The sequence below is a fragment of the Colletotrichum siamense genome (genome assembly GCF_013390195.1).
Source record: "Colletotrichum siamense strain Cg363 chromosome Unknown KSG_Cg363_contig02, whole genome shotgun sequence".
NCBI lineage: Eukaryota > Fungi > Ascomycota > Sordariomycetes > Glomerellales > Glomerellaceae > Colletotrichum > Colletotrichum siamense.
In genome coordinates this window covers 389,382-407,846 of record NW_023501015.1, presented here as the reverse complement: position 1 = coordinate 407,846, position 18,465 = coordinate 389,382, and the positions used below count along the sequence as shown (strand labels likewise).

At 50.5% G+C, this 18,465-nt stretch overlaps 5 protein-coding genes across 5 annotated transcripts; 3 read left to right on the top strand and 2 right to left on the bottom strand.

The window, feature by feature from the left end:
- Positions 1–1,664: 1,664 nt before the first annotated feature.
- hphIAM-1 (Modification methylase HphIA) lies at positions 1,665–5,979 on the top strand (the record flags this gene model as incomplete). Its single annotated transcript, XM_036633975.1, has 8 exons — positions 1,665–1,870; positions 1,929–2,946; positions 3,003–3,232; positions 3,284–3,635; positions 4,155–4,551; positions 4,614–4,870; positions 4,928–5,648; positions 5,708–5,979. 8 exons carry the CDS (start codon positions 1,665–1,667, stop codon positions 5,977–5,979), a joined length of 3,453 nt encoding a protein of 1,150 aa, XP_036499379.1.
- A 582-nt stretch (positions 5,980–6,561) lies between these two features.
- dotC-4 (Efflux pump dotC) lies at positions 6,562–8,234 on the top strand (the record flags this gene model as incomplete). Its single annotated transcript, XM_036633974.1, has 2 exons — positions 6,562–7,204; positions 7,261–8,234. The coding sequence occupies 2 exons, from the start codon at positions 6,562–6,564 to the stop codon at positions 8,232–8,234; spliced, it is 1,617 nt and encodes a 538-aa protein (XP_036499380.1).
- Positions 8,235–9,958: 1,724 nt separating this feature from the next.
- On the top strand, positions 9,959–14,230 carry CGCS363_v002124 (uncharacterized protein; the record flags this gene model as incomplete). Its single annotated transcript, XM_036633973.1, has 6 exons — positions 9,959–10,047; positions 10,102–11,116; positions 11,179–11,869; positions 11,921–12,435; positions 12,486–12,869; positions 13,391–14,230. The coding sequence occupies 6 exons, from the start codon at positions 9,959–9,961 to the stop codon at positions 14,228–14,230; spliced, it is 3,534 nt and encodes a 1,177-aa protein (XP_036499381.1).
- A 509-nt stretch (positions 14,231–14,739) lies between these two features.
- CGCS363_v002123 (uncharacterized protein) lies at positions 14,740–15,627 on the bottom strand (the record flags this gene model as incomplete). The annotated part of the gene is made up of 1 exon (XM_036633972.1): positions 14,740–15,627. One exon carries the CDS (start codon positions 15,625–15,627, stop codon positions 14,740–14,742), a length of 888 nt encoding a protein of 295 aa, XP_036499374.1.
- A 1,640-nt stretch (positions 15,628–17,267) lies between these two features.
- Positions 17,268–18,232, bottom strand: CGCS363_v002122 (uncharacterized protein; the record flags this gene model as incomplete). The annotated part of the gene is made up of 2 exons (XM_036633971.1): positions 17,268–17,922; positions 17,982–18,232. 2 exons carry the CDS (start codon positions 18,230–18,232, stop codon positions 17,268–17,270), a joined length of 906 nt encoding a protein of 301 aa, XP_036499375.1.
- Positions 18,233–18,465: the final 233 nt, after the last annotated feature.

The following is an 18,465-nucleotide window of genomic DNA, read 5'->3' as shown; positions in this document are numbered from 1 at the left end:
GTAGACAGCTGGGAACCGGTACCTACATATCCCCAGCATTCCAGGACTTCCCAGAGTACGATCCTTCCAAGGGAATACCCTGGGACTGTGTCGTGACCATGGACACCGATACCTGGAGCGGACTGAAGAAGGCATGGATACCGAAATTTTACGAGTTCCCGGAAGACAAGGAAAAGAACCCGGACAAGTGCAAACCACTCAACCTTTGGACCCCGAGATGGAGTGAGTACCTGACACCACCGTTGACCATACGTTCCGTCACTAACATAGTGCCTAAAGAGGCCAATCGAAAACGCTTCTTGACCAGCTTGGACTCCTCTTTTACGGAGGAGAACACAGTCCTTTTCTCCAAGGTCTTGGGTCATGAGGAGAAGATTCAAGCCCTGATTCCGCCAGCGATCGTTGATACTGGAGTGGTCTACATGTCTCAGTGTGCTGAACGAGAGACAGAATCCAATAAGCAGATTGGCAGTCTTGGAAGCGTTGATTGGGACACTGAAAAGATGGAAGGCTGGAATTTGGGCTCTGATGCTGTATGATTGAACCAAGGAGCCGTCAAAGGCTGTCGCAAGGTTCATTCAGGCCCTCATGTTTCGAAATGTTCTGCGCCAATGCCAATCGAGCTCATTGTTCGTCAAAAGCCACTGACATGCACTTCTCGCCTTCCCGGATGGCAGAAGATGATGATTTGGCCGCTGGACGATCATTAGAAGAGATGGATGAGCCTGATGATTGCTTTTCCCCGCCTTGAAGTGTCAGACCTGCATCTTTGAATGATGCCTTATTAAAACCGAGTTAATGCCCTCATTTCAGCTTTCACAAGATATTCTATAACTAGGCTCTCAGTTTCTACCTTCGATATATCATGATGAATGGCATGTAACAAGGTGATGGCAGCCTTTGCCAAATCGTGGCGGTGTGCAATACTGAGCATTATGGAGCCAGTCTCCAGCATTTTCTATGGAAGTAATACAAGCAGTAGAATACCATACAGCAACACGAGGCTGAGGGAGCTTTGAATACAAAGAAATTGTCTCCAATTTCATGATAAGAAAAAAGTTCATGGGGTGTGGCAAGGAGTGTAATTTGGCAGGTTGATTATCTACTTGGCTAGCCGCAATACCCGAGCCTTGGTTCTTTCTTTCTCTTTTTCTTTGGTTCTTTTTCTTTTTTCTTACTTGGAAGATAAATATCTCTCATCTGATTGATGCTGTTCCTTGCCCTTAAGTTCTTTGACTTCTGCATTATATCTGGTTCACGTTGATCATACAGCACCCCCCTTTGACTTGGCTTTGTAGGTGGTTTGGGAAGGTGGACCCGAAGTTGAGGGGAGGTGCGACTTCCAATCTCTCCAACAACCCGCGCGCCTTGGGATTCGGGGAAGGCACGTAAAGTAGACCTTCGAAGGTGCCTTCTTCTCCATGCTGCCTGGATCTCCACAAAACTTGGTTGAGACCTCGACTTTTTCACCATCCGTTTTCTATCCTCTTCCACGCTCTGCGCAATTTCTTCCACCCAAGTTCTCTGCAGCGCCTTCTTCCCACGACTCGCTTCCTCCCTCGCCTGAAATCGATTTGCGAGCAGGCTTTCAAACTTCTTCTGTAACCCAATACCACCAGTTCTGCGCCAATTGCACGCTTCTCCGATTGCTCTAGACTTCTGCAATGCAGCCGCTCAAGCGTAAGCGACCAGCGCGTCCCAAAGTCGAACCAAAGTGTTCAGACACCGAAAGTTCGACATCAAGCGACGACAGCGACTATTCCGTTCACCATGACGTTGTTGCATCAGGCACTCATATGCTATACCTCAATCGAGACTATGTGCCGTCTTGGACAGAAGCGGACGCTTTCAGGGAATGGTACCAAAATTGGTAAGTTGGCCTTCGTCGCTGATAATTTCCTACTTCTGTGTTGTTAAAACGGATGCAGGAAGGACGCAATTGTTCACAATTTCAACCTTGCACCCCGACCGTTCATCCTCGAGCAAAACACGACCAATACCGAGATTCAAATTACCGCCCATCGCATCACCGAAGGAGTCGCAGGTTCGCCTGGCAGAGAACTACTCGGGTACATCAAGTACATCAAGCGGACCGGAACCGTGGAGCTTACGAACTTCAATGCTGCTCTGGAGATTCAGCACCTCAACCTGGGAGGAACGACAAAACGCCACAACTCCAAGACAGCCGGTACTCATGGAGAGGGATTTAAAATTGCGGCTCTTGTCATGGCACGTGAACACCGTGAAATTCGTATTACGTCGTCCAGCGCCTATTGGAGCTTTGGATTTCAAGGTCCAGCCGAGGACGAGTTCGCTTGCCAGATTACCAAGCCGGCAGCGTCGACCATCAAGAAGCACAAAGATTCGCTCTTGTCCAAGACACGTCATGGACAGGTGAGGGGAGATCTGACCTCCTACGTTCATCAGGATGTATCCGTCAGAATCTCCACAATAAAAGGACAAGGTTTCATCACGCAGGCACAATTCCAGGATTGGACCAAAGTGTCAATTGATCTCCATTGCCCATCGCCAGAGAAGATCATTCGCACTTCTTCCGGAGACTTGCTTCTCGATCGAAAGTTTGCGGGTCGTATTTATCTCAAAGGCCTTCTAGTTTTCGAAAATGACCTATGGGCGCGAAGGTACATATTTGGCTACGACTTCGCATCTGGGAGTATCAACCGCGATCGAGAGCGCATGATGGACCGCACCGAGGAAGCTAAAATCATTGCCATGATTTGGGAAGCTGCCATCGATCAGCGGCCGGACCTCACAAAAAAGTATGTTGACTTGTTCGGCAATAGTGACAACCAAGATGTTGCATTTTCGGACCGTGTGGTGTCCAAACGGCTGGCTGAACATGTCTGGCAACATCTGCTGAAGGACAGGCCGGAATGTTTCTTCCACAATGCCAAACCTGGGCAATGGTCAAGGGCATCTCATCAGGTGTGTGTTTGTTTGACGCATGGATGTGTCCACTATAGTGACTGACGTGCTGCCAGATATATCTTATTGAATCGGAGCTCAAGAAAACGCCACGCATGCTCTCAGAGGCCCTTTGGAACACACTCCGAAAATTCGAGCTTGTCAAAACTCCAGAAGAGCATATTGACCACAAGTTTCTTTTATCTCGAGTGGTACCCGTACCAGAAGACAGTTTGGCGCAATCCATCGATCGAATGCTCCGAGCAGCCATGCGATTGGACCGCTCACTCGAAAGGCTTAGTCTCGTGTACGTGAAAAGCAAACATACAAGCATTGGAGTGCGTCTGGACCACCGCAGATCACGTGTTTTGATTCATGAGAAGTGGCTGCGTTTCGACGAAGCACACCAAAACACTTCTTGTGATGTTGCAAAGCTTGATGAAGCCCCGCACAAGCAGGCGGCCGTCTTCGCTTGTGACCATGTCGTGGAAGACCTTTTTGAGATGATTCTGAAGGCAGTCATGGGAGAAGGCAACTCTAGTTCATCGAGTACCAACAGTCTCCGATCAAAGGGCAGGGAGCTCTTCCGACAGACTCCAAGAGACATCCGGGTTACCGCTGGTTCTGTCCCTGGTCAGCTTCGAGTCAGCTGGACATGCAATGATGCGGGCGTTTTCTTGAAGCATCATGGGGAAAATATCTTCTTCTACGTATGTCTTCATCAAGATGCTTCCTGCGCATACAGACAACTGCACTCAAGGGTAGGCCATCCCACAAACTCCTCTCAATTGACCTTTGTATGCTAACCAAGACCGCTGCGAGCCAGCATCCTGCCAATGCCCCAGCCAGAAGATCCCACTTTCTGCATGCTCTGCCACGTTCGATGATCTCAATCATCTACTCACATATTTTCCGCTGGTTGCCCGCCACGAACATGGATCCTTCTTTGGAATAGTCCCGAAATCCATCGCACCGCCAGATCAATCCATGACAAACGGCGAGCAACCATTGTTGCGGGCGTATCAAGGGGACGATTGTGGCACTGTCGGGTCTGCGACGAGCAGTCTAGAATCCCCAGAGTGGCTCGAAGACGAACAGAACTGGTCAAAGTGGCACAGGGAGGATCTTTTGCATACACTGTCTGAGATGTTTGCAACGCGCCATGCGTGTAAATGCGACGTGAGTCATTCCTTTCGCAAAGATTCTCATACGAGCTGACTTAAATGTAGCCTTCGAACATTTTTACCAATGTCAGTTTTGAAAGCGTGCGTCTCAACTTCAAATTTGAAAAGAACAGGTACGTCGTGATCAAAGACAACTCTGACTCCTTCGGTGAATACATCGCCCTCGTACACGATGTCTTGCCCGGCAGCGTTGATTGCCAGGACACTCCGCACCTTAGTATCTCGAAGTACTCCTTTTTTCGATCAACATCAGTGTTGTGGGACTCAAAGGCACCGCTCGCCGACGACAATGATACGACGCCGATCGAGTTGATTCTGCATTTCTCGGAACCGAGGAGAATGGGCACTCCTTCCGATAGCGAGGTTGTGGCCATCGATAACATTGATCGCGCTGAACCTGTGCGTGCCGGGTTCGACATTGTACATTGTGTCCAGACTCCAGGTGCGTTGCGTTTCCGAATACCCAGTCTATGATTTGCACGTACAACTAATAAGTAATGCTAGAGAATCTCGATGCGGACAAAATGTTTTGCCGATTTGCCCGTTCCGTTCATGAAACTTCCATCAACTTGGTCCCGATTGCGCAGCACCTTCTGCCGCCACAAGAGAGACGGAGTAACCCAGGATTTAGTGGCACGGCTTCTGAAGGGGTAATCGATCTCAATCCAGGCGTTTTAGGTCTGATGGAGGGTTTCTGTTCCACGGGGTACCAACCCTTCGCCGCCTTCGGGTTCAACGAGAGTCATGACGCGAATTGGAAGGTACCAGAAGGCCGAATTCCTCCAAGCTTAAAGTGAGTATTTTTCTGACCGTGACAGATACGATACCCAAAATGTCCTGTGTTTGATGGCAGCTTCCCTGAGATTTTGGAGGACATCGACAGCGGCAAGCTCCTCGGCCCTTCTTGGCCGTCTGAGGATTCACCAACAACTGTGTTAGCTACCGGAAGCAACACAAACTTCGCCCTAAATAAGGGAAACAAGAAGATGCCATCTTTGAAAGCATTCCTTCATCCACTTTACATGGCTGAGAATGCAATGTTCTCCCGGTCTCCAGATTTCGCAGTGGTGCAGTTATCCCCTGCAGTTGTCCATCCAATGGCCGTCTATCGATTATGCGACAGCATTGTGGATTTCTTGGAGAGCGGAAACGCAGTCAAAGTCGACGTGTCATCGGCCAAGAGGTTCTGTGTTCCTCAAAGCCGTAGACTGGTGACTATGATCGTGTCATCTTGTCACGGACTGGCAGCTGTGCCGATCAGCCCCGCGCATCAGACGCCTAATCCCCTTGGACAACCAGAGGGCGAATTAACGCCTCGAAGCCTTGCCGACCTATCTTTTGAGAACCCCCGGACATCACAGACTGGATTCGTGTGCTCTCTTCCGCCTCGCGCTGTGCCAGACGAGAATACACCTAGCATCAGGTGTTACAATCATAACACCGGTCGCAAAATTCCCGAAGAGAAGGCCCGAATCGTTGACCTGGACTCTCATGACATAGACGTCATAACACATAGCACACATGATCTGGTTCACCCAAGTAAGCACCTCCCGAATTTCTCTGCAGAACCTCAAGAGACTGACTGACTATTGGTGAAGCTCGCTTGGACTCGCTCACCGTCCGTGAATTGGCAAGAATTCAAGGCTTTCCGGATGATTTCGTTTTCTACGGTTCCGAAAGACAACAGTACGAACATGTCACTTTCGCGCAGCCACCGGCGGTGGCAAGAGCGGCTGCAGAGTGTATCAAGACCGTCATCAAGCGGTTCAGAGAGGTGAAGCTTGGAGATGGAGAAGGTTGCCAGCGAAGGAACAAGCGTCGCAGAGAGGACAATGCCCCGATTCAGGAGGTTTCTACGGAGGGTGCGTAGGATGGATGTTCTGATTTGCTTGTTGGATGCCTCGAAAGAGACGCAGTATCTGCGCTACACTTTCAACCTTGCTCGTTGCTAAATTGCTTGTAACATAAACCCAAGCTCTCGTGAATTCTCACGAAGCAGTGATAGAATTTATTCCGGACAGGAACAACATGCCGTGCATTGAACTGCGTTGCCCGTTTTCAAGGTGGACATAATCGGGCGTGTGATAAGACATGGCACGTTGAAGTTTTTACAATGTGCTGCACTGATTATGACCAATTATCGAATACTGACCAGGCTCAAACAACATCGCGGACAGGACTTCATCATTAGCTGTGGGCTCGGCACTCTCCAACCGAGTCAGCACAGCTTGTGGAGATCCGGGGCTCGGTCGTGGATCCGAACCGAACCGAATGAACCGGGGTCTCCACACCCGATCCTCATCAATTATCGAAACGGACGCGAGAATGATCAGATTCTCTTCCGCAGGAGATCCAACGCGTCATGAAGGACCCTCTCCTGTGTCTTTTTCTTTTGACCTTGAGCGATTACCATCGTTCTCGTTCTTCGCTCTCACCATACCTCTCGGTAGCGATGGAGAACACGACCGCTCCACCCGTGGATCAGCTCGACGAAAAGCACCAACGATCCAAGTCACCGTCGCAGACCGCAATTGAAAATGACGACGGACCTCTTCCACCCCTGGCACCCTTCACGACAACGGCATCCTACGTCCCCCCGCCACTGCCACCATGGCGTCGCAAAGCAATCATGCTCGCCCTTTGCCTAACACTTCTCCTCTCGGCTCTTGACATCACGATCATCGCCACCGCCCTGCCGACGATCGCATCCACACTGCATGCCTCGGCCGCGCAATACGCCTGGGTGGGTAGCTCGTACACGCTCTCCAGCACGGCATCTACTCCAGTATGGGCCAAGATGTCAGACATTTTCGGGCGGAAGGGGACCATCATGGCTGCGGCGGCGACATTCATGGCAGGAAGTCTTGTCGCGGCGCTGGCTGGCTCGATCTCCGTCTTGATTGCCGGAAGGACGATTCAAGGACTGGGAGGTGGAGGCTCGTTGGTGCTTGTCACGATTGTGATTGGGGATTTGTTCAAGCTGGAGGAAAGAGCGAAGTATTATGGCATGACGGGCATCGTGTATGGCATCGCTAGCGCCGTGGGGCCAGTGCTGGGCGGAGTGTTTACTCAAACCATTGGTTGGAGATGGTGCTGTGAGTGTTTCCTGATTTGATCTGCTTTCTTGAGCCGTGTTGCTAACCGAGTACAGTCTACATCAATCTTCCCTTTGACGGAATCGCCCTCATCGTCCTCTTCTTCGTCCTCAAAGTCGAAACTCCGAAAGAACCTTTCATGACCGGCCTGCGCGAACTCGACTGGACTGGCTTTGCCCTCATCATCGGTGGGACGATCTGCTTTCTCTACGGCCTCGAGACTGGCGCGGGCGGGCTACTGCCATGGGACTCGGCGCAGGTAATCTGCCTCATCCTCTTCGGCGTCGTGATTCTCGCCCTCTTCATGGTCTGGGAAGCCCGCTTCGCCTCGAGCCCAATCATCCCGTTCCGCATCTTCCAAAAGATCACCAACGTCGCGGCTTTTACGTTCTCGTGCATCCACAGCTTCGTCTTCATCTCCTACGACTACTTCCTCCCGCTGTACTTCCAGGTCGTCCTCGGTTTCCCCCCAATTATTGCCGGTGTCTCGCTCTTTCCGCTCTTGATCCCGCTCACCGTCATGACGATGCTAGGCGGCCTGTTCACGCGAAAGACCGGCAACTACGTCGTCCCCATCTTCCTCGGCGCCACGCTCATGACGCTCGGAAATGGGCTCTTCATCACCTTCGGCACGACCCCGGACTGGGCCAAGATTGTCTGCTTCCAGATCATCACCGGCATCGGCGCAGGTGTGCTCTTCCAGAGTCCGATGATCGCTATCCAGACACACACCCATCAGAAGGATATGTCGGCCGCCATGTCTGCCTTCACGTTCTTCAGGTCGCTGTTCTCGTCCATGTCGGTGGTCATTGGGACGGTGCTGCTGCAGCGGAACCTGGGAGGAGGAGGGTTGACGGCGCTTCACTCGGAGGAAACATCTGTGCAGACGGAAGGCACGGGGAAGGAAGATTACGTCGCTGCTTTGCATATCATGTGGGCTTTCTTTACTGGTGTTGCTGGGTGTATGATCGTTGCTGCTTGTTTTGTCAAGCCGAAGCCGAAGAAGTCGTCACAGACGTCGGCGCCATAGTCTCGAATTTCCGTGAATTAAATCTTTAGAACTAGAATCACACCGAGACTCAGCTGTTAATAAGCATTCCAATTCGCCTTATTGACCTTGAAGCCGTAAAAGCCTGTGTGTTAGCGTTTCCAACCAGAACCATGCATGGGTGTACAGGGCCGCCGAAGATCGGGCATGTGATTTGAAGAACGTCTGTTTTTCAAGCCCATAGCCCGCCCGATCACAGGTTGTTAACTACTGAAAGAAATTGCCATCACCCTCAAAGTCTTCTGAACATCCCAAGGAGAGTTTTCTTGTTGCACTTGTTTTCACATACAGCACGACTAACCAAAACCTTCGTGGATCAGTTGCCATCGCCGAATAACAGCCTTCAACTTTCGTGGCTTCGAAATCCTGCGTAAAAGTGGTCACAAGGAGCATTGAATACAATTATAAAACCACAAGTACAATTAAGGTAAGTATTTCGGCTTCGTGATTCCTGATTGTGTGACTACATTGACTTTTTTTCCACCGCGCCAAACAAGCCTCCGAATCACTTGTCGTATTTTGTGCCTTTCTGATCAGGGGGTAGGTGTATATTCAATTTAAAATTCGAACTACTTCTCATCAGCAACAGTGAAATCACCTCACCTCAACAGGTGAGGGACAAGGCGGCAGGGGAATCATGAAAGTTTGATACCAGTCTTTCCGTGTAACTTCCTTCAACCGGGCACCATCCTTTTCTCGGTTAACGCTGCACCTCTCCCTCCATATATCATAACAATACCCCGTTCCTCCAAAAGCGGCATCATTCAACAGGGACCTTAGTGGGTCACGGTGTTTGCTGACCATGTTTGTTACTGTTTGCTCTCGTCGGTTGACCGCAGCGTCAATCTGGCCCACTTTTCTTCTCACCTCGAGTTGAGCACAGCTCCTCCTCTCCAACCTTTCAAAGACAAACAAATCATCCACTCAGAACAGCCTTTCGATTTCACAACGAATTTCATTTTGCGCGGCCCGCATTCCAAAAAGTGCAAAGGTCTTGTTCAGGAGCGCCCAGATGATGTCGTCTCCCTACGAATCCGTTTCCGATGACAGTCAACAACCCACAACCGATCCGATGTCATCCTCATCAGATTCACCGGAGACCTCCTCCGATGAGGAATAGTCTGTTTACATAGACCCTGCGGCTGATGACCCTCTCGAACTCCGCCACACCCCGTTCTACCCTAATTTTTTGGCCCGAACAATTTGAATTACTATAGGAAAACATAAAAATCGACTCACTAACTTTTCCGAGAAAATCCTAGTTTTCCTAATAAAATACAGTGGGCTGTGAGTAATTTTACTTCTTTAGGGGCCTATAAGTAACCTAAGCCCCGGCCTCAGCTACTAACTAGGGGCCCCCTACCCGGATTTTGTAATAACGCTAGCCCCAGCGTAGTAGGGCTCAGACCTCCGCAGCACCAGCCTCAGCCGGGCGATATAAGCCGGAAACAGGGGACGCCCGCGCCGTTTTCTAGCAGCAAAAGGCGGCCTCCAGGCCTAGAAACACTACACGCGGGAGGCAATTAACTAGAGGACGCTCAATTTAAGGAGCAGGAACAGTATACAGTAGATTTATAGATATATAAGCTTGCCCTACACAACATATGCCCTAGGGAGCAATCTGAGCTTAGCTCTGACGTCGAAAAATAGAACAACAATAACAACAACAATCCTCCAATGAGGAGGATGACTACCAAGGTCTCAAGATGTCAGGCACGCACTCACTGGGGCTGAACAAAAATTATGTCCTGTCTTGGAGACGACTGCACGCGTTTCGCGAGTTCATCCAAAATTGGTCAGAAATTCTAATGTACTTGCCTGCTCGACGCCAATGCTGATATCCACATAGGAAGGACGGTATCATCGCGGCGTTTGACATGGATCCCCGATCTTTCTTGCCGGTCTGGGACGAAACGACGCCAGGAGTAATCCGCATCTCAGTGCATCGCAACATCGAAGGTCAACGAGAGCTCGTCGGCTTCATCGTTCATAAAGCCAAGACAGGAACAGTCGAGATAGCCAACTTCAACGCCAACCTTTCTATGGATGATTTGAGCATCGGCGGCTCAACGAAGAGGAACAATGATAAGTTCGCTGGCGTTCATGGTGAAGGATTCAAGGTTGCAGCCCTCGTCATGGTCAGATCTGGGATCCCAATCCGCATCCAATCCACATCTGCAAACTGGAACTTCGGCTTCAACGGTGTCAACAAAGATCGATTCTATTGCAAGATTTCAAAGCCTAACACAAGGAATGTCGATTATGAGACGGCCTCGCTTACACAGCAGACAATGGGAGGAACGCTGCGATCCGATCTGGTGTCGTACTCTTCCAGGGACGTGACAATCCAGCTCTCCCATCCAGCAACGGGCAGAGGCTACCGCAACCCTATTACTGCAGACGAGTTCCGCGGGTGGACGACCGTCTCGCTTGACTTGAGCAACCCCGATCCCGACAAAATGATCCGAACACAGCACGGAGACCTAGTCCTCGATGAGAGGTTTGCAGGACAAATCTACTTGAAGGGGTTCAAAGTGAGCGCCCCTACTCTTGGCAGCAAATCTTACAGATTCTGCTACAACTTTGCGACTGGAAAGCTTGGTCGTGACCGGGAAAGAATGACGTCTCACGACAAAGAGGCGGAGACGCTGGCCATTATCTGGGAGACAGCGGTGGCAGGCGACCATGGCAATCTTGTACAGCGTTACGTCGAGCTTTTCAGTGAAGACTGTGTGGATATCATCTCTGCTGAGAAGGCATCCAGAATCTTGGCCCGACGCATCTGGACCTGGCTGAGAACTAGTCAACCGGGCGCGTTTTATTATTCGGAAGGCTCCGATTCCAAGCATGACGGTGGTCATCAGGTGAGAAGGTCTTGGCACAAGAGCGAAATGCAGACAGATTGCTGATGAATGATTTATCACAGGTTGACATCATTCTGAACGATATCAAGAGGCAGCCTCGAAAGCTGGCCAAAGAGCTGTGGCGACTTCTTGTAAAGTACGACTGCGCCCGAACCCCCCAGCAGGAACGAATCCGTCTGTTCTCGTCATCCCAGCCTGTTGGTAATGTGGATGGCTACTTCGGTCTTAACATCTCCCGTATACTGAAGTCAGTTTTGGCAATGGATACAGCACTTTCTGGAATTCAGCTCCAATTCGTACAAGGTGCTGATACCACCATCGACCTGCACTTTGACCCGAAGAGTGGGGTGCTTCAGATCAATCATAGATGGCTCAATTTCGAAGCCGTTCATGTCGAAACTCCATGCGAGTTCTTTGAGATCGCGAAGCATGATGACGTTGACGACATTTTCTACTGCGACCATGTGGTAGAAGATTTGCTTGAGCTTGCAATGAACCATATACGGGACTATGTCGACATTTCTCCTTCCAAAGCCATCGAGCTACGACGCCAGGCTCGGGAGTACATTCGGCAGACCCCCAGAGGCGTCCAAGTTTCCACGACTTCCAAGGCTGGCGAGCTTCAAGTCCACTGGCTCCGAAACAACTACGAGATGGTGTCCAGGAAATACCTCGAGAAGAAGGTCTGCAACGTCAAACTCCATAGTCTCAGCACTTGTGAGACAAGAGGTGAAGACCTCATAATCAACACGGGTATGTTGCACACTATTCTTGCCTCTACAGCTAATAATAAGTCGCACATAGAACACCTGTCTAGTGCCAGGTGCGAATGCCCTTCGACGACAGTCCCGCTGTCGCAAAGCTGTGTCCTCTTTGCAAATCTCGACCCAAATGAGGACTACTTTCCGGTGGTTTGGCGTGAAGGAGAGACTGCGTTCACTGCGTTTCCTCCTCAATGCGTACGCCCTCTGGATAGATCCGAGCCTATTACGCCTCCAAGCGGTCGCTCTCATTCCGTGAGCGTGGAGACGGAGTCTGACATTGATGTATTGATGGAAACGGACTCTGCATACGACAACGAATCGTCAGAGGTAGACATTTACTCAGAGGAAGACATCTACTCGGGGCAAGACATTTACTCGGAGCCAGGCATTTACTCAGCTACACCACAGGCTCGTGACGACCCGCCGGTGGAAGAGGGCCTGGATAGAGGAATGGACGCTCGTGAGGAGGCCATCTCTGAGCGTATCTGGCAGAACGAGGAGTTTCCTCAGCTTCGGTCAATTGTTCTCACTCCACGAACATTGTGCCGCTGCGAGGTGAGTACAAGCAGAGGAAATATTTGGTGACTTTTCTAATTGATGCCTAGGAAAACGACATGGATATGTTTCTGGAATCTAGCCTTTACGACAGTCGTCTGGACATTGAGTTCGAAAAAGACCGATACTATGAGATCCGAGACAGTTCTCAGTGTTATCCCGATTATATCGCTTGGGTGCACGACGTGCACGACGGGAGCGCAGGATGTGTCCAAGAACGTCATCTGAGCGTCGCCAGATTCTCGATTCTTCGGCAAGAGCACCTTTTCCGGGGCGGTAGGAAACTGGATGAGAGCGCCGAGATTGGCGATTTGATGCTGCACTTCTCGTCTGTACAACATATGGGAGAACAGAGCGACGCCGAGGTTATCATGATCAAGGACATCACATTTGCTAAGGCCCTCAGCACGAGCTTCAGAGTCAGGTATCGCCCTGTTTGTCATACACATTCATGCGTCCCAGCCAACGTGGACGGATCCTCGACGACAGAAGAAGACGCCAAGAAGGAGTTGTCTTGCCGCTTTGCTAGGTCAGTGAGCGATGAAACCGTCACGATCACACCCATCATCCCGAAGCACCTAGCCCGAGAGGAACGGCCAGAGCGAAAGGGATTCTCAAGTTCATCCCCAGTCAGTGTCTTCGATTTCACCCCGAACGTTCTTGGGCCATTGGAGGGGTTTGCAGATGCGGGATTCAATTCATTCGCAGCTGTTGGGTTTGATCCAGAGCACAGCATCAGTTGGAAAGTGCGTACAAATTAATTGCTATATGTGGAAGAGCCCCGCCTAACTTGTCAATCTAGGTGCGCTATCCAAATTGCCCCGTTTTTGATGGTTCTCCTCAGCAGCTCTTCAATGACTTGAGCTCTGGAACTCTGGATACCCCCCACTTGCTGGCAGGGGACCCGATCAAAGTTTCCTTAGTGGCAGGACGGAACACTGACCGATGCTCAAAGCCCAAGATTGAACCCGAGCTCAAGGAGAGCTTTTTCGATCCACTTGACATCATGGACTCCATCACGAAATCAAACTTTGACGCGGACTTTCAGGTGCTTCAAATGCCACCTGGGGTATTTCACCCCAATGTTTTTAAACGTTTCTCGTCCACAATCTTTCAACTTCTCGAAAAAGGTGAGACAGTATGTGTCAACATCTCATCTCTGCAGAGTTTCGGCTGCGCCCGTCAGCGGTACCTGGTGAATACCGTTGCCTCGCGGTTTCCTGGCTTGGCCGTAGTACCCATCAAGCTCGCAGCCCATCGAACTGAGGATGACGAGCTCACGCTCATAACCGATCTCATCAAAGACCTGAGCTTCCTCAACCCAAGGCAGACGGAATCTTCAGAGGAGGTGAGAGGTCAGTTCATATGCTCCCCATCTGGGGAATTGGGGGGCAGCAACGTGTCACCAAGTTACGTCTACAACCACAACACCATCATCAGGCGTTCGGAGATCGAAAGCCTTCGTATATCTCCGTCCTTCGATCTCAGCCACTTATCCCCTGAAGATGCAGGCGATTCTCAACGTCAGAGCTGCTTGACCGTTCGCGAGATCGCGAGAATCCAGCATTTCAAAGACGACTTTGTGTTCTACGGTTCGCCTCTCAAGCAGTTTGAGGATGTTATAGCGGCACAGCCTCCACCGGTGGCAAGAGCGATCGCAAACTGCATTGCAAAATGCATCAAGTCCGTTGCTGAGAGATCCGGGGGTAGGGATTACGGAAACAAGTCCGATGGTAATGAGATCGGAGACAGGTCCGAAGGGGAAAGGCCGAATAAAAGACGCAGAGAAGAATAATGATTGGTTGAGCTAGTGAATTCACAGGTAGATATCCATAGTGTAAAGTCAGAGGCAAATAAGATTGTGAAGCATCATAGATAGAAGCTCTTCAGCGGGAGCTGTAATAGTAGCATGTAGAGTTCACAAAAGTCAAAATACGAACAGAGTTGATGTCTTTCATTACTACGCTAATACACTGATGCGTCTCCTCAACTGCGTCCTAATTTCTAATTGGGTATCTCGTTGTCATTCAATCATTCATCAGTAAGTGTTCGTCCGTCTCATAACAAGTCCACCGTCTGCTTAAGCATGAAGAAAGTCCTGACGCGTGTCTGAAAGGCTTCGCAGGAATCTGGCCAACTATTACACAACTGTTAGCGGCTTGACCTTAAGCTCATAAAACGCATTACACTCGCTGACCTCGCCAAGACAAATGCAGTCTATGGATCAACTGACACTGCTCGCATGTATTGCGTGACACCCGAAGTTGCTCCATAGCACGCATAGCAGTTGAAGATGTCTTTATGTCATTCGTGGGGTCGCTCAACTGCTGTTGTAGTCGCCGCATCCGTCACTAGGCTCGTATTCAATGTTGATGATTTCGGTTGATTTGCGACGGCGAGGTCTTCCAGCCCATGACAGTTATTGCAGGAAGACATTCTGGTGAAGGCAAGCAGCTTATTGAGGACGGCAAATTCCACTTTCAGCTTGATGCTGTATACCAGCGGTTTGCTTGTGGTCTGGAACACGAAAAAGTCCATGTATTCCAGCACACAGAGTGCGGTGTCGAGAAGGAAAACGAGGACGAACATGGCAACAAGATAGCCGAGCAGGACTTTCGCTTCTCGGCCCTTGAATTCGAACAATGATTTGAAGTTGTGGAAGCCCATTCGTACGAAGATCGCGGTGATAATGGTCTCTTGTACGGTGAAAACCATGAGCGACACTTTTTCGAAGATGCTGAATCGCTTCGTCCACGCCGGTGTATCAATCCCTGACCAAACCAACGAAAATAATACGGTTTGCGGTATGTGTACCAAGCAAACCGTGGTTATGATCATCGCTAGGACCAGCTTTATCGTCAATCGGTTGTAGACCACCAAATGTAGCCGCGACCACATCACGACCGACTGCCCCGTAACCATCATGTACCACCCAACATGGGCAAACGACCCTGGTATGGGCGTTTTATGTGGTTGGAGGAATCGGCCTAGGCCCCCACACGCGTGGAACAGAATCCCCGTGTTGGCGACCAGCATGCTCCAAAAATACCGGCCGCGTCGTCGTCGGAACGTTGTGAAGATGAGGATGTAAATCTCAATCGCATTGTACATGCCCGCGGTCGCCAAGGCCGTGATGGCGATGCGGTCGGCCTCTGAAAGCTTGTCTCCGATGGCTCCCTGAACCTGCGCCATGATTCGAAGGTCGCGTGGCGATGGGGCATTCCCAATCGTACGGGACGGCGCGCGACGGCCGTTGTGGATCCTTTCTCTCGGAGAACTTCCGTGGGGTGCGTCGGGCCCCCCGTCTGTTCGTATCTTCGTTTTGTTTCGACGTTCGCGATCGAAAGGGAGTCGATTATCTGCCCCAGACGAACAATAATCTCCGACACTGGGACGGCGGGGCCAAAGAGAAATACATTTAAGAACGAGGTCGGACCGCACTGACGGGCACGCGGGTTTCAGCTGCCATGCGTGCTTCCCACGTTGGAAGTTGTTCCCTTCCGAACACTGCATAAGGTTTTGGGTCAACGAGTCATTCGAATATCCTATGGCCTGTATCAATTAGGCCAACGGTCCGTCTCGGGATCGCTTTGTGATCCTTCGGACGGATCTAGGAGCGCCATGGTGCCTGTGCTAATGAGGGGATTGATGGCGCAGTGTCTGAGCGGCGTAGATCTTGCATGTTTCCATCGAGGAATGGCCCTGCTCGGCAAGTTCCTGCCTTTGCGTCACAGATCTTATTGACACATTGCAGTTATCGCGAGGTCTTCGCATGCTACGCAGGGACAATTTATAGTAGGCATTGTTCTCTTTCGGCCGAGATGAAAACCCAACGGGCTTTGTTCGGCTTCGCTATTGGGACTACTGCGAGCCACACCATCTTCCACCGGGTGTGGGTTGATGAAACTTGTCATTCACGGGACGGTGAGATCTGCCCAACGGATCAAGGTTTCCGACCATCCATTTACCATTCGATGAGGTGCGCCAAGCACTTGGTAAAGGCTATTGAGAAGCTTTAAGCTCCCCGGGTTCCAAAAGGGCTTTCCACTCCGGATGTTATCAATGTGGAGTCAAAGTTCAATCTTGGAGAAGCCGGCTGCTCAGCTTCTTTGTGGTGAGGGCGTCTGCTGTGCTCAAAGTGGTGTCTTCTGTTTGTCGTTATAGCATGACTGATGCGTCTCATTCCATGTGTACGTCCCTGCTTCCGTGTCTTAGGCCTTTGGACTACTAGATAATTTCTAGCTTGTGGGGTCTAGCTTCTGCAATCTAGCTTCTGGAATCTTGGTAGATAGCTGAGAAGAGGTTGGTTTCCATAGAAGAGGTTGCTTATAGACGCTCGGTCAAGAAGATGACCAGCTTGCCTTCTTCGCAATTAGCTTGATGTTGGTCGGATCAGTGTTCAGTCGCTCGTTGCTAGGGTGTTATGAAAGGATACAGCGCAGTTTGTGAATTAGCAAGAGGCACTTCAATGATAGATCCGTCGATCTGCGGATCAGTCCGAAGGTTGGGATCAATTGACAAGTTCGTCCAGTGCTATCGCAGGTGAATGCAACGTTGCGGCGCGAGGAAACCGCTAGTAATAAGTCGGGCAAGTCAAGTCAGGGTTTCACGAAAATTCGTTGGTTTCTTGAGATAGAAGTGACTGAGTACAGGTTCAACAAAACTCTGACGCTGCTCTTATTCCAGAATTCACAACATGATCCTTCAACGGCAAATGTCCCGGATGTGAATTAATCCTTGTGAATAAATTGGATGATATACCTTTCGTCTGCCCGTTCTTCTTGTAGTAATATTCTTGCTTGCAATTTCTCCTGTGTACTCCACATATGTTTTTACAATCTCACAGGGTTTGTAGCCTGCGCCGTTGGCAGAGACTGTGACTCCTCTGCTGGTGAAGCCTCCTCCTCAACGCAGCCTTGCTGATCGGAAAGCCCGCCGTAGAAGCTTTCTTGGTATGCGGCGTCTAACTGGCGTTGGAAGTTGGCGTCGACAAATGGCACCTCAGTCTTCTCGTACTTAACGTCAGATAGCGCTTGAAGAGCATTATCAGGAAGGGATTTCCACCCAATGACGTCCCTCCCATAAACCTTATCCCCATCGGCGCCGGTGAAAGGTGCCATGGCATTGTCGTGAATTTGGATCTGGGGACGGGTGGGCATATCAACGCCAACGCCAGAAGACTTGAATGTGATATCGCCAGTTTTTGCAACGCCCCATTTCAGGTGGTCGGTGGTGAATGAGACGCCAACTGGCCAGGCCGAGGTTGCATCGTCAACATCGCATCCCCAGCGGTTGATCCAAATAACGATACTAGCCCAATAATGTGTGTGGCCGTTGTCGTCCCCTTTCGCCCACCGAACTTTCGGGAAGTAGTAGCTGTACATTATGCCCACTCGGCCCTGGCTGACACCGCGGCGGACGTACACTTGACCGCCTTTGCCATCGCCACAGCCGTCCCTTCCACCCCCAGTCGGTCTCAAGCCAGCACTTTTCTCCTAGGTCAGCTTCTGGTAAAGCATATGGAATAGCGGTAGTGCGGTGCTTACCCAAGATTTCCGCTACTATCTACAGCTGCGTAAGGGTCGCAGCCTCCCGAGACGTAGAGATTGGGGTTGAAGCGAAGCTCAAGCTGGCCATCGAATCCAGGAGAGGCATTCTGTGTGAAAGGCACAACCTTGTCGTGGTCGATCCAGTTGTGACCACCGGCATCGTCGCCAGCACGTGGTAATACAGACGATGTCACGCACCTCAGAAGGAGCAGACACCCAAGGAGCGGTTGAGAGTTTCGGAACATCATTGTGTTGTCAGACGTAGTCAAACTGAGGTTAAAGAGAGGTCTGATCTTGCCAGGCTTGAATTGAGTTACGGTCTACTTATGTCTCAAAGAGTAGTTCTCATCGACGGCTATGCCCAGGAGGTGTGATGCTGTCGCCAAGCGTAGTGAAATTGCCAGCCTCGCTGCACAGTTGTGACTTACTATTAATAACTATCCAGGGACAGCAATAGGGTTTGCAGTTTTGTGATTGCGAT